Source organism: Gambusia affinis, linkage group LG02, assembly GCF_019740435.1.
Source record: "Gambusia affinis linkage group LG02, SWU_Gaff_1.0, whole genome shotgun sequence".
In the NCBI taxonomy this organism is placed as follows: Eukaryota; Metazoa; Chordata; class Actinopteri; order Cyprinodontiformes; family Poeciliidae; genus Gambusia; species Gambusia affinis.
In genome coordinates, this window is record NC_057869.1 from 3013995 (window position 1) to 3040223 (window position 26229).

Consider the following 26229-nt stretch of genomic DNA (forward strand, 5'->3'; position numbering starts at 1 on the left):
TATTTTGAGTAAGATATAGAAGCTTGTTTGAATTCAGTAGTTCCTTAATATTGATGAAAAAGGTCTAGTTTTTTTCTCTTGCCACAAGTGAAATAATCTGCCAGTGAAACTGGAACTTTTTCATTAATATTAACTATTAACTCTAAATAAGCTCCTAAATCTTCCTAAAAAGTTCCTCATAACTTAGTTTAGTCTTATTTCAAGTGTACTAAGGTATTTGCATGAGAAACTATGATAAAAATAATTTATATTTTTGGGTGTTCTGTGGTGGTGCAGCGGATAGAGCGACCCATGTATCTCTATGAGACCTCGATGCGGCCGTCGCAGGTTCGATTCCCGGACCTGATGACTCCCCCCTTCCTGTCAGCCTGCTTTCATATAAGTGACACTAGAGCCCACAAAAAAAAACCCTGGAGGGGTTAAAAAATAATAATTTAGATTTTGTGTTACACACTGAAGTGACTTTTTTAAAGCCTTTTTCATCCATGATTTCTAATGTGAGGAAAAACTGATTTTCCAACTGAAAATCATTTCTGAACCTTTTCTTTGGAGGAAATGATCCAATCAAATCCTGCTCTGTGCATTCATGTAAGTTAATTTAAACATTTTTCACCTTTCGTACTAATATATTTAAAACTATAAATTTGACCAAAACATCTCTTTAAGTTGTTGTGTTTTGTGATTTCTGGTGATGATGATGAGGCCTGGACCTGAAAGTTTTGTGTTTTCAGGTCCAGTTTCCTTTGTTTGCTCTTAAACCTCATCTGATGATCTGAGACATTTAGTTGAAACAGAGTTTGTGATCAGTTTATTTGTTCCTTTGTTCTGTTCTTACTGCAGCGTTCTGCCTCTCTTCCCGCCGTGACGGATGGAGCTCCTCGTTGATGAAATGGTCAACAGCCACACAGACTTTCCTTCCATTGTCTGCATGCCAAGCCGATGTGTAAGCCCCGCTCTCGCCCTTCTGTTGCTGTAAATTTAGCAACAGAAGCTTCTCAGCTGCTCCTTTCCAAAACCTGAACCCTCCTCTTCCATCCACAGTATTCCACCCATCTCCTTCTCCAGGGTCATGGATGCACTTCCCCCAGCCTCTCCACCTTCATACACACACACACACACACACACTCCGCTCTCATCCCGCAGCCAATAAGGGCCTGATGATCTCAAGTATCACTATAGCAGCAGGACTTATTCTCTGAGCGGAGCCTGCGGATTCTTACAGACCTTCATCCTCATCGTTGAGGGAGCTGCTCTTCCTCTTTTGGGTAAGAACTTGCTTTTCATACACCTGAAAAACTGTTTTCCTATTATGTGTTTTTCATTTTATGTGAAAAAAACTGTCTTTTTACACGAAAAACAATGAAGCCATTAAAAGATTTTAGCAGAGATTGTTCACGAACTGCAGAAAAACAACAACATTTTTTAAGGGAAAGTAGATCCACTGGTCAGTAAATTCATTGGTATTTGTATTCAGACATTGAAAATCTTTTGAAGTGGAGCGCCGGATTGTTGCTGGATGTATATTAAGACTCGTGAATTGTCTGCTATGACAATGCTGCTCACAATGTTCTGGCCAAGGCCGTTGACATTTATTTATCTGAGCTCTTTCTCTCTTTGATACTAAAGCTCTAAAATATATCCCAACACATCATCTAAAATTAAATCCTCCATTTATTATTTTAAACCAATAAACAATCCTACATGATTAACTTATATAATAAATACTGTATTGTGTCACAATTTACATTTAAAATTTAAGAAACTCTCTTCAAAATGTATAAAAAATGTTGATGGAAACTTGGCAATTGGCTTTTTTACACTGCAAAAAAACACAAAATGTTAAGTACTTTTCTCTATTTCTAGTGTAAATATCTTAAAACACCTGAGATGAGACTAGACTCATTTTAAGTAATTTTTCAACAAGATATGGAAGCTTGTTTTTAGTCAAAAGTGCTTGTTAGAAAATGTCCTGTTATAAGTGAAATAATCTGCCAGTACAACTAGTAGTTTTTTTTTCCATCAATGTTAAAGACTTTTTTACTTAAAATAAACTTCTATATCTTGCTAAAAAGTCCCTTTTAGGTTAGTTTTGTCTTATTTTGGAGTGTATTTAGATATTTGCACTAGAAACTAGGCTAAACATTCTTGGTACTATTTTGCGTTTTTGCACTTCTTGGCCCGTATTTCAGAGTTTGAACTGATTCCCACCTAGTTGTTTAGCTGAAAACACTGTTCACGCCTTGAAGACACGAGGTTTTGAGATGTGCCAGAGATTCTCCGTCTCCATCAGCTACTTCTCTCTTTGACGCAGCGTCCAAGAAGCTCAGTCAGTTTCAACACCAAGTTTCAGTTTCAGAAAGTCTTAAGTTTTCAGAAGAAGAAAAAAAACGGAGCGCTCACTAAATATACAGCATGCTGAAATGTCGGTATGTGCAGCATGACCGCTGTGCATACAGAGGCGAGGACGCTGTCAGCTGCAGGTGGATCAACGCGCTCGTCGGTTGGAGGTGGGCTCTGATTGGCTGGTTGGGAGCAGAAGATCCTCCCGCTGGACCAAGCAGAGGGATTAAACTGCTATTTGAACACTGTTCCTCAGCTGATGGGCAGAAATGTGATCCAAAACTAATCCACAGAGTCCTCTGCAGCTGTGCCCACCGCTGAGTGCGAAGGAGTCATCCAAAGGCAATTTATATATAACAGATATGATATAGAACATACAGTGAGGCGACTTCACTAAAGAGAGCTGGTTACTGATCTGCAGAGAGAAAAATGGATGGGTTTTCCTGACATTGCAAAAACACAAAATCTTACCAAACAATTTTATCAGTTTTTACTGCAAATATCTTTACATTTAAATAAGACAAAATTAACTTACAGGTAACTTTTCAGCAAGATACTGGAGCTCATTTCTGTGTATTTTTGGTGAAAATATACGAGATCCACTGGCAGATTATTTCATTTGTAACACTGGGAAAATGTCTTGTTTTAAGTGAAATAATCCTCCAGTGGAACCAGAACATTTTTATCAATATTAAGGAATTATTGAGTTTAAACAAGCTCCTATATTTTGCTGAAAAGTTACTTGTTAGTTAGTTTTGTCGTCTTGCAAGTGTACTAAGACATTTGCACTGAAAACAAGGCAGAAATACTTGGTAATATTTAGTATTTTTCCAGTTTAATCACTGAAGTGACTATTTTAAAGATTCTCATCCTCGATTTTTGATGTGAGGAAAAACAGATTTTCCAACTGAAAATCAAAATATAACCTTTTTTTAGAGAAATTTCAGAAAATGATCCAATCAAAGTCTGTTTTGTTTATGCACAGTTTTTCTTTGTCGTTTCTTTATGTTTATCTGGCTTTACTGTGACCCAGTTTCATGTAAATAGAAAAACAGAGTGTCTTCATTGTGTCTAATTAACCTAAAAATTGTAGGTTAATTAGACAATACTAAATACTTAAGTAGAAGAAAACTGGACCGCTCTTATGTCAAGAAACAGGAAAAGAGGTCTGGTTACCCGCTGGTTACCCGCTCAGGATTATCCTATAGATGAGAATCTAAACCAGGTCATTTACCGTTGTTCCCATCGTGGTTCTGTAGGTTCTGTATGAGTTCTACAGGGAAGCACAGCAGCTTATATATGTCACTGAAATTTATATGAGAGTTACTTTTGTCTTATTGCAAATGTTCTAGGATATTTGCGCTAGAAACTTGATTGAAATTATTTGGTAAAATTTAGCGTTTTTGCAGTGTTTGGGGATAATGAGCCAAAACACATTTCCAAATCAAACACATCAATAGTTCATATTGCATTATTCTTCCTTGGCAAACTCAATCTTCACTCCTAAATCCTTTGGGAAGCCTGTTTGGTGAGCTGTAAAAAACATTTTTCTAATGTTTTGAGATTGGGCTACTGCAGTAATATGTGCAGCTGTAGGAATGAAGCTGCAGTACAGCACATGGAAAACTTTCAGTTTCTCACACAACAACAGTGCTGATAATCTGCTGGTTTGACTCCGAAACAAACTTGGAAAGGCGGTGATAATACTGGGTACACAGCTGAGTAAACAATCCTGAACAAGCCGTGAAAATATTTCAGGACACATCCTGCAGCTGCAGCTTTCTGCTCTCATCAGCCACAAACATTTGTCCTGTGATGGTAATAATTCAGGATATTCTTTTCCATGAGAGCAAAGAGTTACTGACAGGAAACAGACGGACCTCAGAGAGAACTCACACAAAAGTTTATAGGTCATACTTAAAAGTCTTCATTGATAGCAGAGCGGAACCGAAGTGAAACCCCTTTAATAAAACTCATTCTGATTCAATGTAGCATAAAATGTTTTATTAAGTAAAGAGGTGGCAGGTTGGTCAAGTTATTAAAAACAAACAAACTGTTGTTTCATTGCCAAAACTACAATGTCGTATCATAGAGGAGTGAGTTTCCACCAAAAGACTCCAACATTTTGAGATTAATTCCAGAAATTTTCCTTAAAAAACAAAGAACTTTCTGAATTCGAAAAGTCAAAAATTTGCTGGAAAAAAATCTGTAATTTTGAGATAAATCTCAGATTTTTTTCTCAGATTTTTGAAAAAAAAAAAAAAAGTTGAAAATGTTTGATTTTTGAAACTCAGAATATGATCTAAAAATGTTTTTCCAGATTATTTCTGGAATTTACTCCTGCTTTTTTTCTGTCTACAATGGCTCTAATATGCCGTCGTACAAAGCAGTAAATTATATAAAATTTTTAATTTATTTTCCAATAAAACCTTATTATTAGAATTGAAGAGTTATTGGTTATCCATTAAGTGTATTGTTTTGTTACTCTGCCATGTAATATTATCGGATCTGACATGTGCATCGTAAAGCTCTCATCAGAAGTTTAAGTGATTATATTTATTCTGTTAGAGACGTTTGAACTTATTTTTTGTATTTCCTTTCAGGTTTGAAGTTTGTTGTCAACATGTCTGACACTGAAGAAGTGTAAGTGAATTTCATCCCTCATGTTATTCAGCTTCAGTAGAAAATATAGAAAATTGAGTTGAGATTTGCTGGAACTGATTTAATCTTTTCTTTCTCTGTCTTTCCTTCCTTCTTATTACAGGTATGAGGGTAAGTGAGATATCCACTCAGCTGGTTTTACTTTTTATTTTTCTATATAACACACTGCAGATAATTTATGACCGTTTTTGATATCCACAGAAAGTTTTCAACAAATTTTTGATTCCTTTAATTCTTTACACAGTTTCTGTTCTAAAGGGCCTGACTCAATTTTTCCTCTTATTTTCTGATATTATCATATAAAATGTCAACATCAGTAATTGAGAACTAGAATAAACTTGAATGTCATGGTTTGTTCACTTATGTTTGTTTTTCTTTTCCCACATTTTTTTATTTTCATCTTAATTTTTGCAAAACTGAAGAGGAGGAAGGTAAAGATGACCGAACCAACTTAACATTTATCACTCTTATTTTTTTTTTTTACATTCACACTAATAAGTAAAATGCCTTTCACCCTTAACTTGAAGTCTTTGATACTGACACCTGCTATATTAGTCTGTACCTGCATCTGTCATCTTCTAATTTCAAGATTTTTTAGGTTAAATTTACAGCATCTTTAGCTCTTTTGCTTTACAGTTCATTACATTTTTTGGCTGTCATCAAAAACTTCCAAGTTAAAGGTGAATTTTGTCTGCTGAGTGACGTTTTGACACATGATTAAGAAAAACATCAGACCTGTTTATTTTCTTAACATGTGAAATCTTCACTATCTCTTAATGTCAGTACTGCCGTCATTGATCTGATTCACACAACGGTCATATTTTAACTGGTGAATGTGGAAAACTACATGGGAGGAATTTAGAAATTAAAAATGATTGAGACATTTTTCTGAGAATAATAATAATGGATGTTATCCTTAAAAACTTTACTGGACGTTTCAATATTTCTTCTATTTATTGTCCAGAAAAGTATGAGTTAAATATCAGAGGTGGGCAGAGTTTCCAAACACTGTAAACAAGTACAAGTAGCAGTAAAACATATTTTTACTCTAGTAAAAATAAAAGTATCCATCCAAGAAATGACTCAAGAGTAAAAAATGTATTTGGTAAAAAGTCTACTCATGTACTGAGTAACTGATCAATTATAAATTGTTTTAATATTTTAAAATTACAGTATCAGATAGACCAAAATAAAAGCAAAGTGAAAATGTTAGTATTTTAAAAAACAAATGTACAATATTTCATATAAGTAACTAAAAAAATATCAAAATCAGACAAAATAATTTCTTCCGAATCAGTTTTCTTACAATAGAAAACTTATGAAGCTTTAACAGAAAATGTGTGTGTCTGAATTTTTGGTTAAATCATGTTTGCTTTTCATTCAGTAGGAAAAAACAAAAATTTTACTCCAGTAACAGTAGAAATACTGTTGCACTCCTGAAAGTACATTTTTCAAAAAAGTTACTCACGTAAATGTAACTGAGTAAATGTAATTAGTTACTACCCAGTTCTGATTAAACGAAACAGTTTGCTTTTTCTTATCAGTTATATTGTTAATTTGAGCTTGAGAAATACTTCTTCACATTTATGTGTAGTTTTTAGATTTTATTTGGTTAATTAACTTCTAGAAATTTTAATAATTCAGCCAGAAAATGTAATCTAAGGGTAGAATCTCTAACTCTGTTAACATTAGAGATATATTTATTTCCTGCAATTTCAAAAAGGCATTTTTTTCTTCTAGAAAAATAAATGCTCATGTAAATGTAATTGATTAAATGTAACTAGTTACCACCCAACTCTGTTCCTGAGTAAAGAGTCATTTTGGACCTGACTTTCTGTTCCTCCAGTAGTCGTATGCATCAACAGTTCAAAATGGCTTCTGGGTGAAAGGTCACTGGCGATTCTGCCTCCGTCATCTGTTCTTCTCTCCATTCTCCAGCAGCGTCCTCCGCTCACCCATCCATCCATCCATCCATCGTTTCTGTAAATTTCGGTTTCACATTTGGTTTCTAATGGCTCTGTCATGTCTATGGTCTTCTATTAACGGCCTTCTCCGGCACGCCAACTCTGCGGTTTGGTGCATGCTGCGTAGCCCAGGAGGAGGTAGTAGAAGTAGAAGTAGCCCCTGAGGCGGAGGCCCAGGTAGAGGCAGAGCCAGAAGTAGAGCCTGAACCAGAACCAGAACCAGAACCTCAGGAGGTGGTGCAGCAAGTGGCTCGGGAGGAGGAAGGTACGTTTATAAAACTGCTGCAGGACAGGCGGCACGCTGCCTAACAGGGTAGTCCTGAGGGTGCAACAATTAGTCAAACCTGATGGCAAAAAGCTTAAAAATGATCTATATTTTAAAGTTAATTTGCAAAAACAGTAGAAAATGTGTCTGTGCTTTTATTAGTTACTTTAATGTTTTATGTGGGAATGATTTTCAACAGAAGCCAAGAGCATCCACACCCTTTATAATGTAATATTTTTCAGTTATTTTATGATAGCAGGACAATTATCTCAGGATAATGAAAGTTATTATTGCGTGGTAAATGGATTATTGCCTGGAGAACAAAAAGGCGTATGTAATAAAACTTCTTTAGGTCTGTGGGCGATCAAAACATCTTCATTACATTTTTAGCAGAAAATCATTCGTAGATAATTAGATTTTAGTCTGCTCAGTTTTAGGAGGAGCTGCTTTAGAGCCTCCTGTCACTTTAAATCCAAATACACTGCTGATGGCCACGCTGCTTGGTTGCTAGGTAACGGGCTGGCCAATCCTGGGGTTGCTAGGTAACGGGCTGGCCAATCCTGGGGTTGCTAGGTAACGGGCAGTGCCTGCTGTTGATTTGTAATGTTACCTTCCACATGTTTTTAAAACAGGTAATTTTCCACACGCTAAAAAGCATGAACTTATTGCCAAAAAAACAATTATTTTTTTAAAACAGTTTTTGAACCAGTTGAGACACAAACGGAAGAACGAAAATGTACAAAATGTGAATTTTGCGTAGGAGGTTCCCTTTAAAAGCTCATAGAGTGGGATGTTTTTAACAATTGTATTTACAATTCAATAATAGACCAAATTTGACATTTTCACTCCTCAAAGCAGATAAAATTAAAATCTTAAAATGAAAAATGTATCGTGTGTGTTCCTCCAGGTTGTTGCTTTTTGTTTGTTTTTTTAATAAGGACTAAAAATATTCAGTCTTTCACTTTTACAAAATAGCAGACTTGGACACATGCATTTAATAAACTTGGCAAAATAAGGCAGAAGTGAGCCTTATCCTGTTCTTGTTGCTGAAAAGACAAAAAAACCTAGAAAGAAATATCAATCTGAGAAATTTAGGATATGGTTTTCTCTTGTTTTATTTTTAAATCTGACTGACCTTCAATAAACTTTATTTATTTAAACTCTAAAATGATTTACTTATACTTCATCTACAGAAATACAACTACTTTTCTTATTTTATTAAAATATGATGTGTTGAGTTTACTGTTTTAGCAGGTATAAATAACAAAAAATAGTTTGTGTCGTAATAATTAAAAAGAAAAATATTAAATGGTGACTTTAATGTTGTTATTAGAAAATGTTTTTGTTATCCTGAAATATTATTATATCCTGTTATTTCTAGAAAATGGCAGCTCTTGGCTATTATTATTTTCAACTATTTAAAGAGATCATTTTAAGAGAAGGATGCACTGTATTAATGAGGCCTGCAAAACTGAATTTTTAAATTTAACTGCCTTTTTTAATGATAAGCTAAATATGTTAATGGATTTGCAGTTCATTAATCGGTTCCTTTTTAACGCGTGTTTAGCTTCCTCTTTATGACTGCTTTCTGTGAACACAATGAGTTGACAGAGTCTTCAAAGAAAATGTGAAGTAAAACTCAAATGCTAAAGTTTGATATTTTGGTACATTTTGGGTAAAACTGCCAATGTTTTCCAGAACATATTCAGAAAATTTAATTCTTTGGCTTAAAGTCACATATTATTTCACATTATTCGGTTTATTACTTCACTATTTTAGAGTCTGCTGCAAACATTTTCCTTATAAAACACCCACAGCTGTCACATCATCTCCATCCACAATCAGTTGAAAACTGTTTTGTCCTGTTTCCAGCGTTATTGTTCTCTGTCATCTGTGTTTTAAATATGAGCTGTGCATATAAAGGGAGGCGTGATCAGGCGGTTGCCTTTACATGAGTCAGTCGCCCCATGTCATCCTTGGCCTTCTATCCATTTGAATGAATCATTTTGTTGTTATTGACCATCATCATTAGTTGCATTTTGGAAAACTCACATGTCGTTTTTTTCAAGGCCAAACCAGAAGGGATGATGGGTATTTTTGTGGTCATGTAAAGCCAATTCTTCACCTCCCTTTAGTCCATGTTTAGCTTTTACTTTTCTTGTTTTTCTGTCTGCAACTGAACAATGAAATTTGCCATTTGCGACAAAGCATTTACATTGGGGTGTTGGGCTGATTTCAGCTGGTCAAATTCAAGCCAATTTCATATTCAGATGTGTTTCGAGTTGTGTGTATCTCATGGAGTCACAGCAGAAGTCCCAGGCTTCGCCTGCTCAACTAACGCTTCATTGCCTTAGCAGCTGCAATCTAAAACTAAGAAAACTAGAATTTGAAAAAAAAGTCTAAATTCTGAGAAAATTTCAGAATTCTTAGACTAAAGTCAGAATTCCAGAGAATTCTGATTTTTTCTGACTCAAAATTTTGAGGGGAAAAAAGTTGTAATTCAAAAAAAGAATATAGAATTTTTAAAAGAAGTCAAAACTCTGATAGGTCAGAATTCTTAAAAAAAAAATAGAATTCTTTTTAAAAAAGTCAAAATTCTGAGAAAAAGTGAGATTCTGAGTTGGAATTATAAAAAAAAAATAAGTTAAAATACAAAAATGGTTGAAATTCTGATGAAAAAAAGTCACAATTCTGAGATTAAAATCAGAATGCTCAGAAAAAAGTTAGAATTCTAAAAAAAGAGTTAAAAATAAAAAAAAAATTAAATTCTGATGGAAAAAAGTCACAATTCTCAATGAAATTCTGAATTTTGGGATTAAAATCAGAATAATTTTTTACAGTCCCCTAATCCTTTTCCACTGTCCGGCTGCTTTTTGGCATTGTAATTATTTTAATGAGTCACTTATGTATTTCTGTATTTATTCTCAATTATGACAGGTTTGGTCCTCCGTAGAACATCAACCCATGATTGAATAAAGTTTTAATTAACAGAAAGTGCTTATTACTGTGCAGACAAATAAAACCCTGGTTATTGTTAGGTATGGAGCTGCCTGCAGTGCCATAGCAGGATTAATGCTTGACCCATTATGGGACTTCTGCAGCGTCTCCATAGCAACGCCCCAATCCAGTAAATGTGCTTTTTGAGCGCCAGGCTTTGTGAACATGAACCGGCTGCTCAGTCGGATCACTAATGGTCTCTGTTCTGCTCTTGCTTTGGACGCTTGCTGCATGCAGAGGCCTATGAAGAGGAAGGTATGTGGACCTGCATTCTTCTCTGTTCTTCTGATTCGACCTTTTGTGTCTCCCTGTTGAAAAAGGGACTCTTCTAAACCTTAATCATAAATAATAAATTGGTCCTGGGTTCAGGAGGTAGAGGAACAGGCCGGAGGATTTGTAAACGGCAAGTCGGCTCACCTCTGCTTCTTCTCTTTTTTGCATGAATGCGTCCTGCCAGGGGAAGATGGAGATCAAGATGGTAGTTTGTATTTCATGCTGAGTCATCGTTGCTTGGCTTGCGATTTCCTCCCCTCTGTTGTCCGTTTCTCTATATGTTGTCGTAGTCTGAGGGTCACTTAAAACAAAACAAAGTCTAATCACACGCCTCCCGATCCTGAAAACCATTAACAGTAGCTACAAAATCCAGTCCCTCCTGTTGTGTAAAGTGTGACTTGATGTCCTGTATGCTTGGAAACTTTAACTATTAGATAGTTAAATGTGATGATTTATATGACAGCATACTGATCCTGATTAGCATCTTAGCAATAAAATGGGTTTGATTTACATACTAATTCAAATTAGTAAATTAACACAGATAAATAGAGAAGTTGGGTATAACTTTACTGTGACTATATGTTGGTATACAGTTCTGTGAAAAAGTTTCTGCCTTCTTACATATTTCTGCTATTTTTTTATTTTATTTTTATCACTGTTACGTTTCAGATTATTTAACAAATTTTGACATAACCACAGCAAAATGCATCTTTTAAATTATGATTTAATTTATTAAGGGGAAAAAAAAACTATGTAAACCGTTTCATCCATATCGGAGATTTATTTATATCAAGGAATAATTAGTTGGTTTTTTAAAACTTTTGGTTTATTCTGTGTTGTTTGACAATAAATTAATGGAATATCTTTCAATATTTGCATAGAATTTTATAAATGTAAGATTAAAAGCATCTATTAAAGTGAGCTCCATTTAATAAATAGTAAAATAAATGAATATGTTATTTGACCTTTTTATTTTATTTCCCTTTATATTTTTGTTAGTTCTCTTACTACAAAACAACTTGATTTATAGGCGATTTATTTATTGTACATTTCCAGCTCTAACCAGGTCTGGTTTGCTCCTTAAAGTTTTCTTAACTTTTAAAATAAACCCTGTTAATAATGGTTCTTTTCTGATTTAATCAATCAGTCAAGTTGATGATTATATCACATTTCAGCAGCAAGGCGGATCAAGGTGCTTTTAAAAATGGGGATGATTGTTTTTTCCCAGAACTGGATAAGTTTTGGATTGAATTAGAAATCTGCAAGAAGGCGAATATTCTTCCTCAGCACGGTTTGGTTATTGAAAGAAATGCACAGTAATACTGCGTCAGTTATATAAATATAGGTTTGTAAGGTTGCAGTTTATTAGCTTAGTGTCGCTTTGGCTAATTAGCTTAGCCATGCTATGTTTAGCTTAGCTTAGCAACTTTAAAAGTTAGTTTGGTTAAAAATAAAACGTGAAAATTCCAAGATATAAAAACGAACTCATACAAAAGTAGTTATGTGAAGTATATATTCATATTTACAGAATGTTTTGAAAGGAAACTTGTTGGTATTGTTATCTTGTAGACTTAGCAGCTAAAAACGTAGAAACTGTTGTTATCTCCTTGACCTCAGCCAGTATTGCTGTGTGTTTATGTAACTTCAAACAGGCTTAACGCACATTAATTAGGTCTCGGTTGTTGGAAATGATTGCTAAAATTAAAACTCACTCTGACATTTCAACCGAGGTGAAGCATCCCTGAATCCATCGCTTATTTGATCCTAACTTATCAATATTTTTTCTTTTTCATTCCTGTTTTTATCACGATCAGAGGAAAAGCCAAAGTTCAAGTGAGTAAATATATATTCTTATTAATCAGTGCTTTTTAAAATGTATTTTATTTATTACATTTTTATTATTTCCTTAAACAGACCCAGTGCTCCAAAGATCCCTGATGGAGAGAAAGTGGACTTTGATGTAAGTCATCACATTTTAGTAGACAAATAAATCATGATTTATTAATTATATATTTATTTATCTAAATATATAATTATAAATAAATATTTCTTTTAATATTTATAGGATTTTTAAATATGAGACTAAAAGAGTCTATTGAAGTGAGCTGCATTGAATAAATAATAAAATGCTTGTTTCATTTTTTATTTTATTTCCCTTTATATTTCTGTTTGTTGGGTCTGTTTTATTACAATAGTTGTTCTTGATATTTCCTCATTCTTTGTTTTTGAGAAATTTAGGCTTCATCCGGTGTTGTCTGTTATCAAATTTATCACTAATAGTACAAATATAAACAATTAAATCTGGGATAAGATCTTGTTGCAGGCCTGTTAGGGTCATTGAGGATAAAGAAGGCAAACAAAAAACTTTATTCTCAGAAATTTTGTAGGAAGAAAAACTAGGAAATTTCAGTGTTTGAAAAAATTAACATTTGCTAGAAAAACATCTTAAATTATGAGGTTAAAAACTACCATATTTCTTAGTTTCAGAAGTTGACAAGTTTGGACTTTTCACATTTAGAAATTTCCTAGTTTTTGTCTTGAAAATTTCTGAATTTTTTCTTGCAATCTTTCAACTTTTTAAGTTCAAAAACTTTCTTGTTTGTTCTAGAAAAGTTCTGAGATTTTGGGCAGAAGTCTACTCCTCCGTTTTTTACAATGGCCATCATACCTTTTTGCTGAATCCGTTTCTCTAAAATCTTCATGTAACTCAGTTATACAAAGATTACTTTCAGATATACTTCACTGTTAGGTGACTTTTTGGGTTTCTGTTGACTTTTTTCAGTCTGTTTTTAAAAAAAAAAAAAAAAAACAACAACCAGCCCCTCGTTGTTCAGCAGCAGGTTCTTATTATTAAAGTCCATCTGTTGTGTTTTTGTCACAGGACATTCAGAAGAAACGTCAGAACAAAGATCTGGTTGAGCTTCAGTCTCTGATCGACGCTCACTTTGAGTGCAGGAAGAAGGAGGAGGAGGAACTCATCGCTCTCAAGGAAAGAATCGTGAGTTTCCCTCCATGTGCAGACTTTTACATCGCATTCAGCTCCTGACTCGGAGGCAGGAAGTGATTCTGCTGCGCTTGTTGCAGGAAAAGCGCCGTGCGGAGCGAGCCGAGCAGCAGAGGATTCGCGCTGAGAAAGATAAAGAGCGACAGGCGCGGCGTGAGGTAAAACAAACCTGAAATATTTCATTTCATCAAAGGAAAGAGGCAAAGAAAGTTACATTTACTTCAGAAAAATAGTAAAAGAGTAATTTTATTATGAAGTATCTCTTCTCTTACTCTTACTTAAGTAAATTTTCTGGATTTTCTAACCACTGAATGAAAAACAAACCAAAAATTCACCAGACTCAGACACACACCTGCTGTCTCTGTTTAAGTTTCATAAGTTTTTTAATTCAAAGAAACTGATTTGGAAAAATGTATAATGCCTGATTTTATTATTTTTGTTACTTTTTGTCATTTTGGTCCTTTAAATACCAAAATTTCAACTTAACTTTACGTTTTTGTCCGTCTGATGATGTAATTTTTAAATATTAAATAATTGGTCATTTGATCAGTTACTCGTACTTGAGTAAACTTTTTTACCAAATACTTTTTTACTCTTGACTTATTTCTTGGATGGATATTTTTTACTTTTACTTGATAAAAATATGTCGAAGTACTTTTACTTGAGAACTCTGCCCAGCTCTGGAAAGAGGAAGTATGAAGCGTCAGTGTTTCACTGACCCCTGCTGGTCTGGAGGTGTTTTTGCATGTTGCTTAATGTTTTTCTGGTTTTAATGTTTCCACAGGCTGAGAGGATGAGGAAGGAGGAGGCGGATGCACAGAGGAAGGCAGACGATGACGCCAAGAAAAAGATAGCTCTCACCAACATGGGGTCAGGCTTCAGCAGCTCCCTGCAGAGGGTATTTAACCTGCCTCATTTTTTCTTTATTTCCTTTCATTGAACATTTTACATTCAATCTCAGTAAATGCAGCTGTGAAATGTAACTTTAAATGTTTTTATTTCTCACCAGATTGATGCAAAGAGAGGCAAGAAGCAGACCGAAAGAGAAAAGAAGAAGAAGGTTTTGGCAGAGAGGATCAAACCGCTGAACATCGACAGCCTCACAGACGACCAGCTGAGGTAAAAACATTTGATTCTCTGGGCTTTACTGCTAAAGCACCAAAGCTTACCAAGTAATTTCTAGAACAAATATCTTAAGTACACTTGAAATAAGACAAAACTAACTGAAAAGTAACAAAATATGAGCTTGTTTTAAGTCATGAAGAAGTCCTGGTTCCACTGGCAGATTATTTCACTTAGACTGTAGGAATAATATCTTGTTATAAGTGAAAGTTTTTATTTCTATTTTGATTTTCAAGCTCAGTGAAACTTCACAGGCAAACTGTTACACATTTACAAAATAAAAAAATGATATAAAATGGATAAAATATGAAGAAATATGTGACATATATAAGTTTAACATTAATAAATAACAGTCCAACTAGATTAAAATCAAATATCCCAGCAAGCTGGTGATGGTGGATTATAAATCAGTAAAATTGGTTGTTTCAGAAGAACTTTGATTAAAAACTTGACTGCATTAAGGGGGAAACGCTCTGTAAATAAAGTAATAAAACTGTGATAATAAAGTCTTAATATGACCAGAATAAAGTCATTATTCTGGTCATATTATGACTGTATTCTCATATTACTACAAATGTATTCTTGTATTATTCCAGTTTTATTCTCGTCATATTATGACTTTATTTTTAAAATATTAGACCTTTTTCTCATATCATTACTACTTTATTCTCATGTTTTGTCATTTTCCTTAGTATAGCCCTTATAGCCTGTTGCATGTAACATACAAAGAGTTACAGAATTTGACTCAACCCAAATTTAAGATCAACCCAAATTCTAGCAAATTGATCCAAAACTAAAATGACTGAAGTTGATCAGAAAAACTGAACGCCTTAAACTGAAAATGTGCTATATAAATAAAATTACCTAAGTTAGAAAAATACCACAAACTGCTTTTTTACCAAAAAAAAAAAAAAAAAAAAGAAGAACATTAAAGCGATAAGAACTGAATGAGAGTGAAAATGGCTCCTGCTGTGTTTGTCAGGCAAAAGGCCAACGAGCTTTGGGACTGGCTGACCAACCTGGAGGCAATAAAATACGACCACTGTGAGATGCTCAAGAGACAAAGATATGAGGTGAGTGAAACAAAAAATGTACAAACCAAATTTAAGTTTAAAATTAAAAAAATGTTCTCTTCTTTTATATAAATATATTTGTTTTAGCAATGCAGGTTGAAATACTAACGCATATACAGTATTTCTCTTTAGATTTAATCTGTAAACGGCAATAATTTAGTGACTGATGGAAAAAATGAAGTTTGTTTATTTCCTCCTGATGTGATCATGAGAATTTAATCAAAGCAAAATAAGAAGTTTCTCTTTTTTTAACTGAGAATTGTTGTTGTTGTTTTTTTGAAGGTCGTCTCTCTCAGAAACCGCATCGACGAGCTGCAGAAACAGTAAGTGACAAAAACAAACAATGCAAACACAAAGCAGCTTAAAATTCACTCAGTACGGCACACACTGGATTCCTGCAGTCTGGAAAACTGGAATGTAATTTTCCTCATTTGAATAAGGATGCAAAATAACTAGAATATTAAAACATCATCCATCCACATTTAGTTTTTAAATAATTTTGTTAAAACCCTGGAACTGACAGATATTCTGACGTCTCTGGATCTCTGAGGACACGATTCAGTTGAATATCAGGCAATATTAGAATATCTACGTGCACTTGAAATAAGACAAAATTAACGTAAGAGTAACTTTCCAGCAAGATTCATTGGTGAGTTTTAAGTAAAACATTTTTCAGTATAGATTACTTTTTACCAGTTCCAGTGGCTGAAGACATTTTTACAGTTATAAATGATAAAATCAGTCAGTACTTTTTAAATTTTACTAAATTTTTTTAAATTCTCAGAAATTTTTAGACTAACTTCAGAAAATTTATTGAAAAAAATGGAAACTTTCTGAATTTCAGTAGTTAAAAGTTTTCTGCCTTTGAAACTCAGAAAATTTCCAATAGTCATCTGCAACTTTTGAAACTAATAAATTTCATAGATTTTTCTGTAAAATTTCTGTGATCGCAAAATTTCAGCTTTGGGAGCTCAGAAATGTCTTTAATTTTTCTAGAACATTTCTAAGATTAATTTTTAATTTATTTTTTTGCTACCTACATTGGCCCTAATATGATGCTGTACAAATGCTTGTATTGAATTTATTTTTTCTTGTGTGAAGAAATAAAGTCAAATTTTGTAGTTTTGCAGTGCAGATTAATTTATACAACAGCTATCTCATTCTTTGGTTTAGGTTCAGTTTTTGATCACTTTGTTTAGTTTCTTTGCATCAGCGCCCCCTGTTGTTCGCTTTTAATATAGCTGTGACTCAGAACGTTTTGTCATCTGCCAGCAGAGGGCGCTGTTCAGCTGAAGCTCATCAGTCCGCCTCAGTTTGGGAGTTTCATCTCCCTCCAGGGTTTTTATCTGAAAGTATATAAAACATTTTTGTTTTATTTCTGAACTCGTGTTGCTCTTTGCGCCCTGCAGCAGCAAGAAGGGAGCCGCCTCACGCCGCAGGAAGTGAGCAGCGTCGGGGAAAAGGTCGGCCAAGGTCGCGACATCAGCGCAGACTCTGTCAGCGACAACCGGATGTCTTAGTTCCTGTTTCTGCTTAAGTGCAATGGCTTCAGAATAAATGTAGCTCCAATAAAAAGTGTTTTAAAAGAAAATGATATTTTTGTTTAAGAAAAACTCTTTGCTTTGGTTTGTGGGAATTAAAAAGTTACTTAAATAAAAGCCTGATAAAAATTATACTATTAAAATCAGTCTGAAGATACTTTTTTTGGTTTATTATTATTTTAAATGTCTGATATTTATGGCTTCAGTATTTATCAATTAGGCAATTTTGGATCTGCATACTGGAAATTCAGGTCTTAAAGACCATTTTTTGTCCTTTAATATTTAATTGAAATAACAGGAATTTTCACTTTTATCCTTTTAGTGGCTATGTGTTTAAATTTTTATCTTTATTCAAAACTGCTTTGATTTATTTTTAGGTCATTTTAACTGAAGACATTATTACTTTTAATAAGCATTATCCTCACCAGATTATGCAAATATTTCATTTTATTTGTTAAAAACAGCTTAAACACCATTCAGCTGGCTTTTACACTGCAAAAACACAAAATCTTACCAAACATTTTTGTTCTAACATTTTGTGTAAATATGTTTGTACATTTGCAATAAGACAAAACAAACTTAGAAGTAAATTTTAAGCAAAAAAAAAAAATTGCTTGCTTAAAGTCAATAATTTCTTATTATTGATGAAAATGTGCTTGTCCCACTGGCAGATTTTTATTTTTATGTGAAAAATGTTTTGTTACAAGTGAAATAATCTGCCAGTGAATCTAGTACTTTTTAAAATCAACATTAAGGAATTATTAACCTAAAACAAGCTCCTACGTCTTAAAGAAAAGTTACTTTTAAGTTAATGTCTTATTTCAACTGTACTAAAATATTTCCACTAGAAACTAGACCAAAAATACTTGGTAAGATTTTGTGTTTTTGCAGTGTAGGAGTGAAAAACAGCAATTCATAAATTAGATATAAATGAATCATTATGCTCTAAAAAGAGCTGGAAAGTGTAAGTATAGTGCTGTTTATGTTTTTGGCTAATAGCGCCACCATATTTCTGGATGTGAGAAGTTGTGGTTGTGAAAAAAGTCACAATATAAATATGTGTTTATTAAGATTTCATCAGCTCTTAAATATCATACAGACATTCACTCCAACATTTAAATGTGTTTTGTTTTTGTTTTTTGACATAGCGTGACTAGTCAGATGTGCTAATGGTCCTCAGTTCTTATCAGCAGGAATCACGTGATAAAGGTCGTCTCCAGGAATCCTGGATGCTTAAAAACAGACAGCAGAATTCATTTTTTCAGCTAAAATGTGAAAAAACTTCAGGGAAAACTGTTTCATCCATAAGAAAATGCAGCTATGTCAGTGGCTTACTTCAGAAATCAGGAATAATTTAGAGTTCTCCTCCTTAAAAATGGAGGTAATGGATCTGTCCGTGCGGCAGGGGGCGATGTTGGCTCCATCAGGATGAGATTGGCTCGTAGATGCTGCCGAGATCCGCAGGTGAAGAAGAGACGCCGGAGCCGTGGTGAGGGGATTCGGCCCCCTGAGGGACCACGCTGTCTCCGGCAGGGGCCACGGCCCGGTCGGTGCTGATCCGCTCCACGATGCTGGACAGGCAGTCCAAGCTGGAAATGAGCGACGACTTGCTGCTGCTGCTGCTGCTGCAACCTTCACACGGGAAATTTGTAAAACGTCAGAGAAGCTAATACATGCATTTATGCAAAGGCGTAAATATATCAGAGAAAGAGAGAAAAGTACATTTCAGCCGAAAAACTCTGAAATTTTGAGGTTTTAAGAAAATTTCTAGAAAGAAAAACAAGGAAATGTCAGAGCTCCAAAGGTGTAAGAAAAATAAACAAACAGTTTGAGATTAATAAAATTTTTCAACCAAACTTTTGAAAAACTGTTCCCCTCCTCGCCTGTGGGGGCGCTGCATCAAGGACCACTGAACGAAACGACACGAAAACCTCTGAACATATTCATGTCTATGCCTCTGAAGAAAACACTGAGAGCAACTTCCTTCTTCGCACAATTTAAACAAAAATGGAGCGCCGTCAGCCTTTCTCTTTTGTCTTTGGCTAAAAACCACGAGTCATTTCTCCTGCTAGCTCTAGGCTAACGTGTTTGTTTTGGTTGTATTTACCCATAATGCCCTGCTCTACAATCCGCTTCCTGCTTCTTGCCCCAACATTGGGAAAGCAGTCCATCTTTCTCCAGGAGACAACGTCCTTCTGTGTACCGGACCAGACACTCGTCCTGACCCTACACGCTAAACTTCAGGTCAAAGGTCATGATTTTAAAGCAACAATAAAACCGCATCACCTCCAAAAAGCAGCAAAATGAGACAGAAAGAATATTCTCAGCACATCTTACGCTCAGTGAGCTTCAACAAAGTCCTGTGTCAATAAATTACTGTTTTTAATGTTTTGTTATAAAACTAAATGAACATCCATTTTTTTCTATAAAATTGGATTTTGTTTGCATTCTAAAATGTCAAAAATGATATTAAATTAATGAAATAACAGATTTATTAAGAAATCTCAGAGGATCGGTTCGTTATGAATACGTTGAAAAAAAAACCCATCCAGAAATAAATGAAGAAACTCATGAATAAAATAAAACTTTTATATGATAAAGGATTTAAGAAACTACAAGTACTCACCGTCTGCGGTTTGTTTTCCACAGGAAGTGTTTCCGTTTTCACTGCTGGCTGAACAGGGAGAGATGAAATCCATCTGGAAACATAGAAATACCTCATAAGGTATTTACATTTTATTTTATTGACTAATAAATTACCACAAACTAAAATAAAAAACAAAAATTAACCCAATTTTTAATCTTTAAAAAGCTATTTGATGACTCATTTTACATTTGATTTTAGACACTTTTTAAAGTTTCCATTGATGAAAATAAAAATTATTTTTAAGTAATTAAAAGAATTTTCTCCAGTTATTTTAGCATTTAGCCACATAGGCTAATTACTAACAGTCTTCAAAGATTTAATGTTTAGCCTGATTTACTGAGATTAAGAAAATGTGTGTTTTTATACCTTTTATGTAAATACATGATTTTTAATAAAAAAAAAAAAAGAAAACAAATATGCTTTGGTAAAATAAAAAATTTAATCTTGAATTTTTAATCTTTAAAATGCAATTTGCTGACTCACTTCACATTTCCAACACCAGAAAAAGGTTAAATAATTCCCTGAAGACACTTTTTAAAATTTCCATCAATAAAGAAAAGTATTTTTAATAAAACCTTAAACTTTTTTTTTTTTTTAAAGGAAACAAATCTTAGCTAAACTGATGAACATGAGTTAGGAATTATATTTAAAACAACTTGGTGTGCAGAAAAAGTTAATAGAAGTTAAAAGACACAAAATCTTACCAGGTATTTTTGTCTAGTTTCAGATGTAAATATCTTAGTTCATTTGAAATAAGACAAAACTAACTTAATACCTTTTCAGCAAGATTAAAGCTTGTTATAAGTCAATAATTCCTTAATTTTGAGTTTGAAAAATAATTTGAGTTTTTAATGTATAACACAATATTTTGTGAATATAAATTATTAACTGAAAATCAGCTTATATTTCTTGCTGGAAAGTTATTTGTAAATCAGTTTTGTCTTTTTGTAAGTGTACTATCACAGTGTTTTTCAAAGTGAAGACCGCTAGAGGGCGCTAGAGAGCTTCAGAAAGTTGGAAGACATGATATAAAAAGGAAAACTAAAAAGAATTAAAAATACATTTTTAAATGTTAATTGTACATTTTTCACATAAATATGATTTGTTTTTCAGACATTATTATAAAATATATCTTAAGCAAGCTAATAATTAGATAGAAATATCCTTTATTTCAGGGAAACTGTGCTAGCAGCAAATTTGATTGGCTGAAAATTATTTTTTTTTAAGCTGCTTTTCTTCTGAAGCCAGAAATGGAAAAAATTTTGTCATGAAAATGAGCAAAGGAAACTCAGCTGTGGAGGACTATACTAACATAACTAAAAACTAAGGAGACTAAATAAAATATGAAGAGATTAATTTAAAATCTGACATATTTTCTTATCAAAAGAGGGAAAGAGTTTATCTGGTTCACTGCAAAAACACACACGATCTTACCAAGTATTTTTTTCTGCTTTATAATCCAAATATCTTATTACACTTGGAAGATAAAACTAACTACCATATAGGAGCTTGTTTTCATTAAATAATTCCTTAATATTGATAAAAAAGTGCCAGTTCTTTTGGCTTATTGTTTCACTTTTAACATGGGAAAATGTCTTTTCATAAATGAAATAATCTGCTAGTGTTTTTCGTCAATATGAAGGAAACATTGACTTAAAACAAGCTCCTATATTTTGCTGAAAAGTTACTTGAAATAAGACAAAACTATCTTTCAAATGTACTAAGATATTTGCACTAGAAGCTAGATCAAAAGTACTTGGTAATATTTTGTGTTTTTGCAGTGTAATATATTCAACATCATTGGCAACTAAAATCAGAAGGTATGAAGCAGCACTTATGCTAAAAAAATTAAATGTAAATAAAAAATTAAAACTCAGTTTTTCTTTGCATATTTTGGAGCAAAGGGGGTTAATGGTGGGGAAAGTTTGTTTATATATTACATCTGCATTAGAAACTGGACCAAGAAAAACACTTTTGTGTTTTTGCAGTGCGTGTTGTTCCATTGTAAGGACACCATTCATCAAAACTAATCACAGGAGCCCAAAATAAATCTCCGGTTCCATTCCTCACATTTCATGAGGCAGCACTCGGACCGTTCAGCTGTCGCGGCCTCACCGTGCTGTCGGAGCAGCTGGACTGGGGGCTGGAGGAGTCAGACTCGCCGCCGTAGCGCTCCAGCTGCGGGTAGAAGCCGCCTCCGCCGTCGCTCTGGCCAGCCCGCAGCAGCGCCTGCAGGGACTCGATGTAGCTGATGGCGTTGCGCAGGATCTCCACCTTGGGCAGCCGCTGGTTGGGGTTGGAGGCCGTGCAGCGCTTCAGCGTCTCAAAGGCGTCGTTCACCTTACTGAGGCGCCGTCTCTCCCGCATCGTCGCCGCTTTCCTCCTGTCGGCGTGCGTCGTCTTCCTCTTGCAGGCCTTGCAGGCCCACAGCAGGCAGTGGCCCCCCTGGTGGAGGCCCCTGGGGGCCCGCACGTGCTGGTCCTCCTCCTCCGCTGTTGGCACGTGGTGATGGAGATGATCCTCCGACTTCAGCAGGCTGCCGTGCGTCAGCCGTGCGTCCAGGTCATCGAAAAAGTTCAGGTCGCTGGTGTTGAAGCAGGGGTCATAGAGGTCATCAGCTGACGAGAGAGGGAAGGGAAAGTCTGACAAATCCATTGACGACCGCAGAGCAAAACAAAAAAACACAAACTCTTCTGAGATCAAAATCTCAGATATCAGACTCAGAGAGAAAATGTCACCAATTAGTCGTATTTGACCTGACAGGGAGTTTAAAGGGCCAGTCTGTGTAACTTCACTTCTTTGGTGTGGCTTGCCTTTATAAAGCAGACGGTGTGGAGGCGGACCAGTGACACCAGTGACCAATGGGTGTGTGTAGGTGTGTACTGTGTGGGTGTGTGATCAGTGCAGAGAAACAGGAAGCAGTGAAAGCGGCAGGCAGGTTCAAATTCACAAATCACTGATGAAACGTTACACTGAGTGAAAAGACTCCGCAGCTTCGACAGAATAAAGACCAGGAAAACTCAATACTTGAGCTTTTTCTTACCAGCTGGTTGCAGAACATTAAAAGTGAACCATTATGCTTCTTATAACAGGTTAGGATGGATCTATGAGCAAAACAAAACATGTTCATTTTGGGTTTTTTCTCAAAATCCTCTCAGAATGTTTTAGAACCTCTGTCACTTTAAATCCAAATAAGCTGCTGCTGGCCACGCCCCTAAACTCAACGATTACACTCACACATGAAAATGGCTGCAAACAGATGCACAATTTGAAACGGCTCGTTTCGATGCTGTAAGTCATAAAAATAAACAATCATAATCTAACGTTATGGTAGCGATTGATTTCTCGATGGGCTGCACAGTGGCGCAGTTGGTAGAGCTGTTGCCTTGCAGCAAGAAGGTCCTGGGTTCGATTCCCGGCCCGGGGTCTTTCTGCATGGAGTTTGCATGTTCTCCCTGTGCATGGTGGGTTCTCTCCGGGTTCTCCGGCTTCCTCCCACAGTCCAAAAACATGACTGTCAGGTTAATTGGGCTCTCTAAATTCTCCCTAGGTGTGAGTGTGTGTGTGAATGGTTGTTTGTCTTATATGTCTTTGTGTTGCCCTGCGACAGACTGGCGACCTGTCCAGGGTGAACCCCGCCTCTCGCCCGGAACGCAGCTGGAGAGGAACCAGCAACCCTCCCGACCCCATTAGGGAAGAAGGGTGTAAGAAAATGGATGTATGGATGGATGGATGATTTCTCAATATACAGTACAGACCAAAAGTTTGGACACACTTTCTAATTTAATTTAATGAGGTGTGTCCAAACTTTTGGTCTGTACTATAAATCAGAGAGGGAAACGTGCAAAAAAAAAAAACAACCCAAAAAACAAAAAAACAAGCAATGAAAAAAAATTTGTATTAAAATGTCAAATGTACATAAAATGCAAATTGTTACTTTAAGTGTAAAACTGCACCAGCCATCTCTGAGTTTGTGCGAGTTGGGAGTTGCACCACGTTGCTCCATTTTCATGTTTGCTGTCAGCAGCTCTAACTTTCCCCTGGAAGAAGCCCAGTAACAGGATCCAGATCCTCCATCCTCAGTGGCTGAAATGAATCTGAAAGAGCATTTCTGGGAAGGTGTGAGGAACATGCACGTTTTTGTGCATCACGATTCCCCAGTTTAACAATCCTTCATTCATTAAGATCAACAAACGGCCGGTCAGAAACAAAATGAGAAGGAAACCATAATAAACTGATGATTTTTTCATACCAACATTTTACATTTTAGCAGCTTTCTCAGTCGCACTGCAGCCAGTGGAAAAACGGGCAAAACGTTCTGCATTTTTAATTGATAGAATATATATTTTTTGTCTGTTAAACTGTAGTATCCTTCATGTTTTTTCTGAAGGAAAAAAGTGCGCCCTTTTTAAAAAGCAGGCAGTAAATGTATCTCTTAAGTGTTAACAGAGCACTTAGATTACACTTTCTGCCTGAATGATTAAAATTTCAAGAAAATTAGTTATAAAGTGGCAATTAACCAAAAAATAATAATCTGCAAGATATTTCTTTGATATCTAAAGAAAAAAATTATTTCACCTGATTTTATTTATTGTTGCAGATATGAATTATCATTTTTATCCATAAAATACCAAAATTTTCACACTTTTATATTTTGCTCCATTATTTAATTTTTAGATATTAAATTATTGCTAATTTGATCAATTACTCGGTACTTGAGTAGACATTTTCCCAAATACTTTTTTAGTCTTACCTGAGTAATTTCTTGGACGGCTACTTTTTAGTTTTACTTGAGTAAAAATATGTTGAAGTAGTTCTAGTTTTACTGTAGTACAGTTTTTGGGTAACCATTTCTCTGAATAGAACAGATTACTGTAGGATCTGACATCTCTTTACTTTTGTGATTCATAGCTCCATTTTTTTAAATCTGGAAGATGAAACTATGACAGTAAACAAAGAGCAGTAATTATAACCTGACTTCAGATCAGAGTATCATTTTCTTGTAATGCTTGTTTAATGCATCCTCTGCACTTATAATACCAAGAATGTGAGTCATTCAGTTACACAACATGCACAGCAGCTAGCAGGGTGAGGCCGTTAACAAGAAGGACCAACTTGAGCAACTCATGTATTTACGACTGACTGTATGCTTTTTTGCAACTGTAGCACAGCATATAAAACGTCATATGAAACGTTTTCAGGGCACTCTTCCTCAGGCTACCTTCTCACTGCAGCCTGAAGTGACAAAAATTAAATTTATTTCTCCTTTGCTTTAATGCGACCCGCCACCTGGATATACGATAGGTAGCTGATGTTTTCAAATTAGACCCGTGTCTGTACGGCCAGGTCGCATTCATCCGACCTGAACGTCATTCATACTCAACAAGCGTCACTATTTGCTTTTCTATTATGAGGAAAAACAACAACCGTAGCGCACTATAAGATTAAGTCGATATGGAGCTGGCTCCTGTCATTAGCATCCATGTTTACTTCCGCAAACACGGGGCGTTTCGTCCTCTTCTTCTTCTTTATGGCGGTTGGCAAAATGCTGAGCACGCTCGCTACATGTGACGTAACTACGCCATCTACTGCGCATGCGGGACAAATTCAGGTCGTTCACAGGAGATCGTGAACATTAGTTCACATTTGGAAATGTGAATGAATACGCAAAAGAAAAAAAAGAATCTGATTTCATAAAAACAAAAACAAAAACCCTCAGAATTAAGCATTAAGGCCGACAGTGTAAACGTTGCTTTATTCAATTAAATGTAACCAATGACAGAATTGCCTTACTGCGTTCCTGCTAATGCTAAATATGCTAACAGATTAAAGCTTATGGTGAAATAGGCAACGTTGCGCTTTTACGAGGTTCAGTCAAAGTTGGTCTCACAGTTTTAGATAATAATGAGTGTAGTTATGACAGTAACAGGAAGTGTTATTTTTAGGTTAGCACTCGGAAACAGTTATGTTAACCTATTAACTTCCTTCACTGGAAAAACAAAATGTTTCTGTCTAGTTTCTAGTACAAATATCTTAATATACTTGAAATAACACAAAAATAACCTACAAGTAACTTCTCAGCAAAAATATTGAAGCTTGTTTTAAGTTAATTCCTTAATATTGTTTTTTTTTTAAATGCATTAGTTCTACTGGCAGATTATTTACTTATAAGTATAACTTTTTCACCAATATTAAAGAATTAGCCACTTAAAACAAGCTCTTGTCTTGTGCTGAAAAGTTACTTGTAAGTTAGTTTTGTCTGATTTCAAGTGTTCAAGATATTTGCACTGAAAACTGGACTAAAAATATATATGTTTTGTTTTGCAGTGTTCCTTTATTGTT

At 35.0% G+C, this 26229-nt stretch overlaps 2 protein-coding genes across 10 annotated transcripts; one reads left to right on the top strand and one right to left on the bottom strand.

Annotated features, from left to right (window-relative positions):
• The first annotated feature begins 865 nt into the window (after positions 1-865).
• On the top strand, positions 866-17290 carry LOC122845159 (troponin T, fast skeletal muscle isoforms-like). Of its 8 annotated transcripts, none has more exons than XM_044141258.1 (16): positions 866-943; positions 1042-1265; positions 4944-4983; positions 5105-5112; positions 7093-7230; positions 10465-10482; positions 10685-10705; positions 12315-12333; positions 12415-12460; positions 13382-13498; positions 13585-13662; positions 14289-14402; positions 14514-14623; positions 15609-15699; positions 15982-16022; positions 17109-17290. In XM_044141258.1, the coding sequence occupies exons 3-16, from the start codon at positions 4964-4966 to the stop codon at positions 17143-17145; spliced, it is 858 nt and encodes a 285-aa protein (XP_043997193.1). In that variant the 5' UTR covers positions 866-943; positions 1042-1265; positions 4944-4963; the 3' UTR covers positions 17146-17290. The 8 variants fall into 8 exon arrangements, with proteins under 8 accessions (XP_043997193.1, XP_043997187.1, XP_043997200.1 ...); XM_044141252.1 differs by lacking the exon at positions 866-943 and adding an exon at positions 5424-5432; XM_044141265.1 differs by lacking the exons at positions 866-943; positions 10685-10705 and adding an exon at positions 5424-5432.
• Positions 17291-18107: 817 nt separating this feature from the next.
• On the bottom strand, positions 18108-22803 carry LOC122845186 (myoblast determination protein 1 homolog). 2 transcript variants are annotated; one of them, XR_006372989.1, is made up of 4 exons: positions 22003-22802; positions 19867-19939; positions 18576-18872; positions 18110-18472 (listed from the first exon to the last, which is right to left on the bottom strand). XR_006372989.1 is itself a non-coding variant. In XM_044141326.1 (3 exons), exons 1-3 carry the CDS (start codon positions 22540-22542, stop codon positions 18664-18666), a joined length of 822 nt encoding a protein of 273 aa, XP_043997261.1. In that variant the 5' UTR covers positions 22543-22803; the 3' UTR covers positions 18108-18663. The 2 variants fall into 2 exon arrangements, 1 of the variants encoding a protein (XP_043997261.1); XM_044141326.1 differs by having other exon boundaries at positions 18108-18872; positions 22003-22803.
• Between the last annotated feature and the right edge of the window lie 3426 nt (positions 22804-26229).